Source organism: Gallinula chloropus (genome assembly GCF_964237585.1).
Source record: "Gallinula chloropus genome assembly, chromosome: 19".
Taxonomy (NCBI): Eukaryota; Metazoa; Chordata; class Aves; order Gruiformes; family Rallidae; genus Gallinula; species Gallinula chloropus.
Genome location: NC_140104.1, coordinates 2,957,842 through 2,971,025, shown reverse-complemented (window position 1 = coordinate 2,971,025; position 13,184 = coordinate 2,957,842). Strand labels below are relative to the sequence as shown.

At 40.7% G+C, this 13,184-nt stretch overlaps 1 protein-coding gene across 1 annotated transcript in view; it reads left to right on the top strand.

Annotated features, from left to right (window-relative positions):
* TEX14 (testis expressed 14, intercellular bridge forming factor) overlaps nucleotides 1-13,184 on the top strand; it is a gene marked incomplete at both ends in the record, with an annotated part of 28,972 nt that overhangs the window by 9,416 nt on the left and 6,372 nt on the right. Inside the window, 17 exon segments of the mRNA XM_084273069.1 lie at nucleotides 65-178; nucleotides 573-696; nucleotides 1,286-1,464; nucleotides 2,442-2,593; nucleotides 3,264-3,454; nucleotides 3,650-3,800; nucleotides 4,135-5,096; nucleotides 5,781-5,884; nucleotides 7,045-7,124; nucleotides 7,675-7,932; nucleotides 8,446-8,546; nucleotides 8,876-8,992; nucleotides 8,994-9,041; nucleotides 9,614-9,707; nucleotides 10,412-10,502; nucleotides 11,810-11,872; nucleotides 12,931-13,055. Of these exon segments, the coding sequence (XP_084129195.1) occupies nucleotides 65-178; nucleotides 573-696; nucleotides 1,286-1,464; nucleotides 2,442-2,593; nucleotides 3,264-3,454; nucleotides 3,650-3,800; nucleotides 4,135-5,096; nucleotides 5,781-5,884; nucleotides 7,045-7,124; nucleotides 7,675-7,932; nucleotides 8,446-8,546; nucleotides 8,876-8,992; nucleotides 8,994-9,041; nucleotides 9,614-9,707; nucleotides 10,412-10,502; nucleotides 11,810-11,872; nucleotides 12,931-13,055 (2,954 nt within the window).

Below are 13,184 nucleotides of genomic sequence, written 5' to 3'. Positions count from 1 at the left end.
ATTTGTAAGTAATCCTGTAACTGCCAAAAGCAACTTGTAGATATTCCTCCTCTTCTCTTTGTAGCTTAATGTGGGGAGGCAGCAGGGTTACAGTGAAGGAACTCAGCTTTGAGCCCCATCAGAGCTGTAGCAAACTGCGCTTAGCTGATCTTCTCATTGCAGAGCAGGAACACAGTAGGTAAGAAAGCATGTGGTTTGTGTGTGTCCAGTGTTAGGAGGAAGTGAGTGAACCTCCAGGGCACTGTTAGGCTGTGGTTACAATTTCTCTCCAAATGGGAAATAATGATCTGTTGCTTCTCTTGTCTCTTCCTACTCCATTTGCTCCCCAGTGGATAATACAGGAGATGATGATACTCTCTTCTCAGATGTTTGGATGAATGCTTTATTGCACATAGCCTGTCTGGCTTAGTTCTAGATTCTTCTAGTTGTAACAGTAACACTGTTTCTTAAATGTGACCTAATCTGTGGGTTTGGGTGGTTTTTCAAATTTTGGGTGTTTTAATGCTAAATTAGAAGCGTTCACATTGTTTTGGGAAAAAGGCCTTAACAATTTTTCCCCTCTCCCTTTGCAGCAAACTCCGCCACCCTCATTTGCTACAGTTGATGTCTGTTTGTCTGTCTAGTGACTTGGAGAAAACCCGTTTAGTATATGAAAGGGTTAACTTCGGTTCTCTGTACAGCATCCTGCATGAAAGGGTAATTGCAATACTTGCTTTTCAAATAGTATTTAATAAAGGAAGACATTTAGGAACTGCCTCTACCATCTTTACTCAGACAACAAGCAGATGAAATCATTAGTCTGTGTGTCTGGGTTTCTATTTCACTGCACAGTATCAGATACTCTGTGTTAGCTGGTAATTGGCAGGTACTTCAGTTAATGTTTGGGTGCAATTGCATTGATTCTCTTCTTTTGTATCAGTCTTTAACTGGCTGCTGTTAACTTCAGTTGAACTTGGAACCTTCTGCATGCGGTTTATACTGCAAACCTGAGGAGATCAGCTTCTACCTATGAATATTTCCATGTAGTACACTGCAAACTGCCTGTATGAGAAAAGTGAAGGCTTGAACTCAGTTGCAGTTCCTTATTTATTAATCACCTGATCTGTATAATTAGTTTGGTGTTGAGAACTAGCATTATTTACCAAGTCCAATTTGTCTGACTTTTACTACAACATGTTTCATCTTTGCTTTCTTTGCCACCTTGTATACAATAATAATTTTCATTACATCAAGCTTTAAAGACCTGCAGTGCAAACTTGGTTCTTCTGTGGGGTGTTTCTTTCAGCGTTCAGAATTCCCTGTGCTGCGTATGGAGACGATTCTGCATCTACTGCTCCAGATTACCGACACGTTGCGCTTCCTCCACTCCCGTGGCTTTATCCACCGTTCAGTTACCTCCTATGCTATTCAGATTGTTTCTTCTGGGGAGGCAAAGCTGTGCAACTTGGAATACATGATAGAGAGGTAAAGACTTCCTCGCTGTTTCTGCAAAAGGGCCAAATACAAAGTCAAATTCAGTGTTAAATTCTGCTCCTCTTGGTGCCTCTGAGTCAGGCAGCTCCAAGCTGTTACTAGTCAGGTACTTCAACTTTGCTACAGGCAGAGTATGGCTGGTTTCAGGTGAGCTTAGTTTCTGTGTTACAAGTATCTGAACACAGAAACTCTTGAGAGAAGAAACTCTTTACAGGAGTATAAAAATACCATCATAGAGAAATAGAACAGAGATGAAATTCCTCTTTGAGCTGCTAATTCTGCTGCTAAGATGGAAATAATGCAAGTCTCCATGTGTTACACTTAACTTGTGCTTATGGAGGCTTGCCTGAAATGGTTGAAGGTTCCACACCTCATTGAACTGGTAGTAATTAAGTGCCACCCATGACAGAAGGAGTGTTTCTTTTGAGGGACACAGTTCATTTAATCTGAGTAAATTATTGTTTATATGTGTTTTTTACTTCTTTCCCATAGTGCAGTGTGATTAGAAAGGACATAAATGGTTGGTTAGACTATAAAGAAAGTGAAGTCGATAGTAAACAAAAGTTTGCTGAGGGAAATGTCCTGAAAGAAGCAAAGATACTTCCTGACCTCCTTACAAACTCTATTTGTTAATAAATCTTGGTTACTTCTTAGAGATATGGATATAGCTTACTGTGAAATGAGTAACAGAAGAACCCTATACCTAAATGTGAGAAGGAAGTTACCTTCTAGATAATAGGAATACAGTGCAGAACAAATCATGTCAGGCCTGTTTTGTATTTTGTGCATGGTCAAAGGATGCTGGCCAGAACTAAAGGGCTGTTTGTTGTAAGTCTACTCTGGACCTTTTAGGTATTTAAACTAAAAGCAGATATACCAAACTCAGGTATGTGATTCCAAAAGCTACACCTTCTGGTTGAGTGTGCTCTGTGTTCCAATTTACAACCTTTTTTTTTCCCTTTATACAGCAAAGATGGTGGAGAACACAGTGATCTGACACGTATTCCTGTCCCAGCCCAGCTGTATAAGTGGTGCTCTCCTGAAGTAATCCTTGGAAAAGCTGTCACAGTCAAATCAGATATTTATAGCTTCTGTACAGTAATGCAGGAGGCCTTGACAGGTATATCTATAGGTTTAGGTGTTTTCAGTGTAGACTGTCAGCCCCCTAAGTCTGTTTAACTCACCCGTGTGACTGGATAAAACCTTGATGTGGTGGCTCCTACAGAGTCAACTTGGAAAAGAAACCCTCCAGGCAACAACCCCAAATTTGAATCACAATAGCAGAGACTGCTGGAAGCTCTTCCTAAGGGATGAGATTAATGTATTAGGTACAAACAGCAAGAATTTCAGTAAACTCTGTGCTTTCATTTTTTCGATCACTAAGATCCACTACACTACCTGCAATAACAACATAACTGACAGATAATGTATTGCAATTACATATTGATTTGACTGTTTTGACAGTGAAATGGGATAAACAATCACCCTAAAAATTAAACCTTCTGTTAGCTAGGTAGTAATGAAGAATCCAGAGCGTGGTTTACAGTGTAACTGTCCTCTGGAAATTGCTGTCAGCTCCCTGTAAAGCACCCGCTGTTGAAATAGGAGAGGGAGACTTACAGACTGGCCATAGCTGTAAATTTGGGGATGTGCAGACCATTCAGTAACTCTTTCTTTGATCTTTCTTTCTTTCTTTCTTTCTTTTTATTATCTTTTATATATATATATTCTTTCTCTTTATTTCATTAACATTGATGCACAGCTTGTGACATAAAGTCTGTGTCTTGCAGAGACCCTTCCCTGGAAAGGTGTTGAGGACTCGGTGATTAAACAGTGCGTAATGTCAGGACAACAGTTAGAAGCAGATGTCAGACTTCCTATGCCCTATTACGATATCATAAAGTCAGGGCTAGAGCCTAAACAGAAGAACCGCTCCATGAAACTTCAGGATATTCAATATGTACTGAAAAATGACCTAAAGGTGACTTTCATGTAGTTAAAACAGCAGAATTTTTGTCCTTTCAAATTCAAGTTGTTCTGCTTAATCTCAGTGGGAGGCAGTCTAAACACTGAGTATCCTCCTCTGATCATGGAGACGCCTCAAAGGAGACAGTGGATACATTGAACTGTCACATATAATTGGGTTTTATTCTGTTCTTTCTTTTTTTTATTACAGGACTTAGTTAAGTCTCAGACTGGCTGTGCAAATATAATGTCCAAAGCACAAAGACCTGCTGGTTTTGCAGATGTGAACGTCTGTTTGGCATCATCTTTTAGCTGCCAGAAGGGAACACAGGAATCCCAGGAAAGAGAGGCAGCTGAGGCTGGTGAGTTTCTTCTAGCAAGGTGCCATGTGTCCTTCACTTAGCGTGTTCCTCAGTCCACAGAGGTCTAATGTAAAGAATAAAAATATGAGCTTTTACAGAGTTTATGACATAGTTTGAAAATAGCAGTTAGCTTTAGATTCTAGCTACTACACTAATTCTTAATGTTAACTTTAAGTCTGGTTGATGCTTGAAGTTCAGGCACATTGTTTTCAGCAGAGATATTAAATGCTGCTCTTGTAATTTCTAGAAGTTGTGGACTCCTAAATGTACAAAAATAGTGTGTGTGTATGGGCATCTGGAGAAATAGCTTAACACTTACAATATATTTTTCCAGACAGCTCCACCACCCCAAGGTACTCTCTTTTTCCAGAGGAGGATAATGCTTTAGTGGACCAAGAGGCATCAACCAGTCTACAGCCAGTCCCACAGGACAAAAATCACCATATAACTTCTGAACTCCCGAGGACCCCAAGTGTCAGTGATGTGGATGACAGCCTCCATAGCTTTGAAATCAATGAAATCTTTGCCAGCTATCCAGAACTACATGAAGATGTTGTGGAAGAAGGAGCTGGACTAGGTCAAACCCTAAAGGGTGAAAAAAGGCAGCGAAACGAAGACCTATATGCATCCACTGGAGTGCCCTGTGAGGAAAACTGGGCTTATGAGGAAGGTGGCTTTTCAGAATCAGATACAGAGTGCACTGCAGAAGAGTGGGACAGTGTAAGCGAGGCCTCTGACCTGTGTGTGCTGGCACAGGTGAGAGAAGCTGCTAGGAGAAGTACGAGTGGTCTGTCCCGAAGCGAGCAGCACATCAGCAGATGTGTCCTTAATTTAAAGATTATGCAGAGCATGGTGCAGCAGATAGCAGATTCCATGAGTAGAACAGTGGAGAAAATGGATAAAGCAGAGGCCACTGAAAAACAAAGGAAGCTGCTCCAGGAAATGGGAATGAATCAGCTCCCTAAGCAAGTTTTTAAGGAAAGACCCTGGAACAGATCTGATGATACTTCCCAAAATACCAATAACCTTCTTTCCAGAGTGAATACTCTTTTATGGAAGGCTGTAGGTCCTCCATCAAGTGACTATATTCCACCAACAGCATGTCAGGCACGAGGAGCGTTGGGTGGAGAGAATTCCCAAGCTCTTCCAAAGGCAGCAGAGGAAATGGAGGTAATTCAGAATGAAAAACAGAAATGCTTTTATGGGATGAGTAAGAGTAGAAATGAAAACAGCCATCATGATCTCAGCTTCAATGTGATGAACAGCCTGGGTGATCAAATGAGCCTAGATCATGAGGTAAAGCGATGAGCAGGGTGGCTGTGTTTGTCACTTCTGTATTCTTCAGCAGGTAAAGAGATTAATTAGGGATGATGTCCAAGAGGAGGGAGGAATCCATCTTTTAAAATACATGTGCATTATAAATAGGAATGACAATAGTCAGCTCAGTAGTGTGATAGTATTATTTCTTCTTCCCCCCACCCCCAGCAAAACAGCAGTCTGGTGACTCAGGAGGGAATAAAATTCTGTACTAAAATAGAGGTGGGACTGTCAAGGAAAAGGGCAAGAGAAGAAATGATTCTGTTTGTATACTTAGTTATAGAGGTCTAAGCTGTCATTGGTAAGGGCATCTGGATCCTTTTCATTATTAAATAGAAGCAGTTGACGTGCTTAGCCCAAGGAGAAATGCTCATGTACGTCTCTCTGAGGGAATTATCTTGAGTCATTTAGGTCCACTCATTCCCCTGGGAACTGTGTGGTGTTATGTGCATTCATATGAAACCTGCTATAAATCCAGGGCAGAGTTCATACCAGGCTAGGGCCTGGACTTGTCAACCTTTCTCATGAGCAGTGCTACTAAAACATAGCATGGGAATAAAGTTTGCACAGTCCAGTTCTTAGTCTTATCTCCTAGGCAGCTCAACTAGTAATTACCAGAATGCCCAATGTGTGCTGAGTCATGGCTCGTTGGACTCCTTTCAGCATTTACTCCCACAAGTATCTGTAAGATGCAGAAAAAAGTTCGAGTTGCAGTGTCAGAGAGGAGATGATTCACATTCTGCAGCAAGTGGAAGTGAAGAAGAGAGGTGGTGAGTTTTGATGATATTCACAAGTTTATTCTACCAGGTTTATCTTGATACATCCACTGTCAAAAGCAGACACATCCCAGATCAAGGATGGCATTAAATAGTTTTTTTTTTCAGTTAACCAAAAGCCATCTGTCTAATTAAAACCCTGCTGTGAGTCACTGTCAGCCCCAGGGCTAACAGGGCAGCTCCTTTTAAAGGGTGGTGTTCAGACAGATTCAGAGGTCAGTGATGAAAAACTCCAGTGGTGCCTAGGGAGAACAATTTAGTAGTGAGGGTGGTTCTCCTCTCTGCACAGCCTCATTCAGTTCTTAATAGAACTACTTCAGCTTTCATAGGTGTAGGACTAGGGCCTACATTAGGGGCTGTGAGAGTAGAACAATCTTGCTAAACCCAGTGACAAGAGACCATATGTTACTTTGGGATGTTTCCTGTGCCTTTGAATGTCCCTTTCTATTTCTAAGCATGGTTGGAAAGTATGTGTTAAAATTACCTGGCCAAATTTGTGCAAACAAATGTATCTTACTAGTTGGAAAGGTGGGCACAGCCCCCCCCTTCTTCCCCCCCCCCCCCTTGATATTTGGGTCAGAGGAGTCAGGAAAACTATTGCAGTTCTAAGTTGATTTATGACCCCCATGGATCAGCAAGACCTGCTGTTAGGGGACATGGTTAGAACATACATGTGCCAGATGCTGGTGTGTGGTGAGATGGTCGAGTGAACAAACTCTGGATTGGAATTGGGTTTGTGGAAGGATTTTGTTGTCCAGGTCTCAAGTTCTGAGCGTAGAATCATTGAATTAGTTAGATTGGAAGGGACCTTTAAAGGTCATCTAGTCCACTGATGACCTTATTGTCCTGACTAAAACACATTTACAGAGCATTCACTGTTGGTGTTTATATAAATACACCATCTGAAGGCAGTTGGTACCTTTTGAAATCTAGATTTTAAAGTACAGCTTGTCTGGTTAATCTGTAATAGACCTAAATAACTGTGCTTTCTAAGCTTCTAACGACTCAATCTGTTGGGCTCTTGGAGCACGTGTTCTCTCAGCCTTTTAATTAACATTAAAACAACTTCTAGTATTTTACTGACTGGGGAATGCTCAACACAGTATGCTTGTGCATGAGCAGCGTTTGATGTGTCTCAACAATTTTTATAGGTGCTATCAGATACCAAGATCTGAAATGTACAGCACAAAAGTAAGTGAGGAGAGAAGGGTGGTGCAGTCAGAGTGGAGGGGTAAGTAGTTGTTAACTCAGCATTAACATTAGCAAGTCTTCCTGCAGGGCATTAAAACTTAACACCTTTTGTTACCTAAGAAAGGTCTGTGTGCCTTAGTTGCTGAAGCTCTATTAGGCTGTTCTTGGATAAAATCCATGAGTAGGATCCTGTGTCTTGCACATTCAGGGCGTGAAATAATCACAGTCACATTAAGATGGTTTGATGATAAAGCTCAAAGAATTTCTAGCCTTGGTTCTGAGGGAGGGAGGGACAGCATGTGAATTTAGCAGGGGTGATATGGCAATGACCAGTGGATGGCAGTGCAGGCATGGATAATAGAGATTGCCAGCTAAGAGAAATTGTTCATGTAAAGATTTGTCCCTATCAATTTACGTAGGTTTTAAGCTTTCCTTAAAATAGATGGAGGTGTTTAGTTCCCTTCACAATTAAGGAGTTTACAGGCTACAACGTCAGCATTTCCCAGTTTGCACACACAGTGGAACACAGGGAGTGCTTTGAAGGTCCAGAGTCTGTTGTGTGAACTGTTAATGTCATTCTTTTTGTGTAGCTGAAGTAAAGCAAATGGCCAGAAGAGTGGCCTCAGGACAACTAGAGCTCACCTCTCCATATCCAGCCAGTGAGTGTACCTCTGAAAGTGAAGCAGAGAGTATAAAGGAAGCTTTTCAACACAACACTGCTAGACTCCAAAAAAGGCAAGACCAACAAAGATACGGTGTTGATAACGTTCATCCTTGGGATCTGGGCAGTGAGGATAGATCCCAATCTGAGGAGAGTGATCTGGAGTCTGTCTTCAGAAGTTCTGAGGGTAAGGCTGAAAAAACAATGTTTTATTCCCTAGATGTGTCTCTCCATCTCCCAGCAGATTTCTGCTTCTATGGTTTTGTTACAGTAATTGTCAGTTTTATCTTCAAGAGTCTTGTCCCCAAAGCAGCTCAGTCATTGGTGAATGTAAATAATAGACTGGGTGTTACATGTTAATAGGTGGAGGTAATGTCCAGTGAGCTTGTTTTCCTTGTATCAGCATGGGAGACCCAAAGCTTTCATATGCAGGAGGATGCTTTTATGCCTGACTTCTTTCAATTGGACTGCAGAGATGCTTTTTCTGTAGCAGCATAGTGGGTAGTTATGGATGAAGTAACAAGGAAAGCTTCACATGCCTGGATTAATGATGTGAGCATTTAAATGTCATTATTGCTCCATGCTCCTGACAGACAATGTAGTTTTCTGGTCTGCTCTCATTGATATTCCATCAGTGGTTCAGATCACTCACTTGATACTATTTTTTGCCTAATAATTTTGTTCCATTCTGACATCCCAGGGAGAAGCTGCCAGTCGCCATCACAGGAGGAACAAGCAGAGTCTGGAATAGCCATCCATAAGAATTCAGACCTTCCTCAACAAGTTGAGAATCTCTCTAGAGTATGTTGAGTAATCCAAGAAATCTAGCTGCAGCTAGGTGTCTGTAAAAGAGTTTAGCCTGCTCTCTCCATGCTACACCTTGAACTACCAAGACAGCTGGTCTTTTCAGCTGTGATTTGACTGACAAACACCCCCCACCCCTTTTTATCTTGTGGTTTCTATTAAAAACCATCCCAGCAAGGTAAGGAGCAGGAGGTAGGTCAGAACTCAGAGTGATCAAATTAAATACAGTTTCAGTTTGATGCAATATTGTTTAACATTTACTCACTAAAATTACATTCTTTAGTAGAGAGCAGAGAAAGCACCTCAAATGATGATTTCTTTTGCAGGGGCATTCAGGGGAATCACATTGCTCCCTTAATTCATGTCCTAACCTACCTGAAGAATTCTTGACTGCTGATGATTTCCTTTCTCCTCCTATTCAGGGAAGTTCAGAATTAGAGGTAAAAAATAACACAAAAGACAGTAATGAAGTCTGCATCCAGAGTTTTGGATGTGGTTTTATTATGCCCCATTTGATTTGAAGAGGAGCTGTAGAAAATGGGAGAATGTCAGGTTTTGTTCTTTTGAAATAATATCTAGAAATGAAGATTTGTCTGAAAGTAAAAAAAAAAAATCTAACCCTGTTCCTTTAAAATACACATCCCTAGCTGAAAAAAACAAACCACAACACACTAAAAAACCCAAACCAAAAATCCCTAACAAACCAAAGAAAACCTCAAACAACTTAAAACCCCAGGAACACTCAGACTCCCAAACCAGCAGGGATGTGTTTTCTCTATTTGTTTACTAGGAAATTACATAATCTGTGGCTGGGAAAAGTTTTAGGTAATTGATGATCTCAGCCTTTCCCTCACAGCTCTATCAGCTGCAGTACTTAATAAACAGTCTTGATTTATTTCTTGAAGATTCAGAACTGTTGTGTGGACTGTTAAGCCATGCTGTTTGTTGATAAGCTCTGGCAAAGTTTGTGTCTCTGTTCTGATTATTGTGAGCATCATCCTGTGAGAGTTGTCCTACCCTTCACAGCTTGCCTGAGGATGTTCCCTTTTCTTCCCTCCATTCAGACATCAAATGCTGAGGGTAAATTAGAAGCTGCTTGTGAAGGGTTTCTACAGAAGCAGTTACCTGAAGGTGGAGGATCAGGTGTTCAGGTTTCAGGTAGATATTACCTTTCTTTTGAAGGAACTTCAGAGTCAGGAAGACAGAGTCTTGTTGCACATAACATTTTTGTCAGCAGCAGTCCTGTCAAGTCTAGAGCTTGAGTCTTCAGGGTCACCTGGTTTCTTGTTCTTTGGTATTTTAGTGAGAGTTCAGATCCCTCTGGATTTTGGAAGAGAAGCTCTGGGCCTTGCAGTCACTGAGGCATTGTTGAGTACAATGGTTATGTACTTGTGTTTCAGTTTAAAAACCCCAAAACTTGTTTGCAACTTTTGTGTTTTACACCCTAGGGCCAAGTTTAATGTTTTTATGCAACTTGTTACGGTGCTAGAAACTGAATTAGAGTTCTATTTACACATTAATGTTCTTACTGCTAGAAGGATCTTGAGCTTAAAAACTCTGAGCTGACATTGTGTGTGTGCAGAGGAACGGAAGGATTGTTGCTGTTCTGCTAGTCTGTTGCCTCCCAGCTCAGATTTGTAAATGTTGTGATATTCCCCAGTGCTTCTGTGCTTGACTGTCTGGCAGCTGTGGTGTGTTTATGAAAATGCATCTTTAAAACACATTTGTCTCTTGATATCAACAAAGGTCACAAGAAGGAAAACAATTTAATAAAGTTGTGACTTTTCTGTTCAGTGAGTTGTGTCACTTTCTTTTGTACTTGCACAACCCAATAACAGGGAACATTTGTTATTTGTATTCAGGAGGAGGAAGGCTGTTCTGCAGCACAGCGGTGCAGAGCTCCGGCGGTAGCACACAAGGACTGAATCAACTTAGCTGTATGCCTGTAGCCAGGTAGATAGACTTATTTGCATCGTTACCTCAAGCATAGATTAGATTATAAAGTGTGTTCTCTTTATTAATTCTGCTTATATATTTAATATTCAAATAACATGCCAGTGGTGGTTTTTAATGATTATCTACACATCACAGTTCCTAGGCAAGAAAATATTAAAAGGACTTTCACAGGTCTCTTGGGGTTTTGTCTCTTACAGCACTCAGTAGTTTTTGTTTGCTTAATGAGGGAGCTAAAAGAGGAAAAATAAGTCATGTATAAATTACTATTCCTTTTACACTGATGAACTCCACTCTTAAGCAGAGCACAGATAATTCAAATTAACGCTTCAGTCATCTGTTTTAATTTTGTTGTGCTTTTGTTTTGGAGCTCATGTGGCACAAATATCGTGCCTTTTCCCCTCCTGTGGGAAGAATCAGATGCTTGCTGCATCTACCCTGCAGATAACATTAGCCCATGCTTGGAGACCAGCAGCCTCATCTGTCAGAGACATGGGATGTTTATATCCAGTATTTTTATAAATTTTATATTCTAGTATGCAGAGATGTCCAGAATCAACACCTTATGCTGCTAAGGGTACTTCCATTTGCAGAGAAACAAGTCTTCACCCTGGTCTTTCAGCAGTGGTTTTCAGGCTGCTGAAAAGCTGCTTAGCCTCCCTGGATCTCAGCTTTCCATGTGTTCCTCCAGAGTCAGCAGCTGCTTGCTTTCTGAGAGCATGGGAGTGAGAGGTGCTTTTACTGTCTGTCGGTGTTGCTCTCTCCCCTCCCCTGGAGAAATGGAGTTATCAGTGTCAAAGGTAGACAGCAAGTGTGTGAACACTTGGCTTTGAGATGAAAGGTAATGGTTTTGGTTGCACCCTTCACTTAGGAAGTTCCCAGCAGGACAGAGGGGACCGTTGCTCTCTGACAATCTGACTAATCCCCTTCAGAGCCCTCTTTGATGTTGAATAGGGTTGTTAATAGTTTGAGAGAACAGCTTATGATAGACCAATCAATGGATGACCATGTAGTGATGTATGTTCAAAGATTTTTTGTTTAACTTCCCCTTTTGTTTTGAAGCTGCATATGTAATTCACAAGTTTTCTCCTTAGCAGATATAGATCCCTGATGTGCTTAAAATGGCATTTTTCTCTTACTGCTTCCTCCATTTTCTAAGGTTTTAAGCAAAATGGTCTTAGGACCTGCAGTGTCCCTCAGAGATCAGGTAATCCTTTAAGTGTTTGGACAGAGGGAGACAAAATACATTTTTTTTTCATAATTTTCTGGGATGATCAATGACTGTGACCTTTCTTCCTTCATTCTAGTGTTGAAGCAGCACAAGAAGTGACACTGTGGGAGCCACAGGACAAGCCCAAAGAAAAAGATACGTAAGAACCACAGACCTTTTTATATGAAAATTGCACAAAACTGTTCACTGTCATTGTGAAAGGTTTATGTTGATGCAAAACAAAGATGAGACAGACCAAATTTCAAGTATTAAAAGAATATCTTCTCATTTTGGTTGGATATTTGATACCAAAGAGCTATTGCAGCTGACCTTTTTTTGAAATACCTTCGTATTCATAAGTAATTAAGTTAATGTGAAGAGCACACCCAGATTACACTAAAGTGTTATGATTCCTTGTTTCTTCTGTCCATATTATGTGGAAGAAGTAAAACTGCTTTAAAGAACAAGTCATAGGATGTTGTTAAATACACTTTATGCCAAAAAAAAAATCTTGTGATAGAGATTCTCAGGAAGAATGGGTAGAGTAGGTTTGTGATTTAGCCAGTAAAGTTAATTTCTTTTTATAGATAATGGAGATTTGCACAGAAATTACTGATTTGGTAACAGTACATGTCAGTCCATTGCATGGTCTTCTGAGGGCAGTGTCATCTGGAGTGTATCTGCAGGAGGTGTTGGTTTGCTTCATGTAATCCCAGTCCTGCAGCCACTGAAGGATTTTTGTACCTTGAGTGGACATCGCTGCCTGTACAGATCTGCAGCAGTTTCAGTTTATCTGAGTAATTCTTTCAAAAGCTCCCAAGACCTACACTTCATCTTGATTAATGGATTGTTAATTTTTGTTAAAACTTTGAGGTCTTGGCTTTGGAGAGTTTCCTACTTCATGGTTCACATCTGAAGTTCCTGCCCTTTCTGGAGGCAGGTTTCTGAGCTTGGTTTTATAAGAGGGTTACTAAAATTAAGAAATTCATAAAGAAAGGCAAATAACCTTTTCAGTATCCATAGGATTGCTGAGAATGGGGATCTCTAGCCTTCTAAGGGTTCTGTGGAAAGTTTTCAAAGGGAATATCTGACTTTCTGGACAGCTAGATGGGACTGAACAAAATTAGAAATTAAAGAACCTCAAAATAGCAGAGTTTAATGATTCACAAGTGTAAGAAGTGGCTCTTCTAACTGTCAGAACATCTTTCAATGCTTCAGATCAGTGACAGATATTCAGGATTTGTCAAGTATCCTTTGGGAGCAAGAGAACTACAGGGACATAATGTGTAAAACACCCAGAGTGAGTCACGCACCGGTCAGCGTCAGCACTCCCCTCAACTCAGGTAACTGCAGAGAGGGAAGAAGGGAGGAGCAGTGAATTACTTAACCTTTCCATCTCAGGAGTTAGACCTCTCTGCCAGGACTTGCTAATGTAAAATCATCCATGTGAATCATGGATACTTTATTCATGT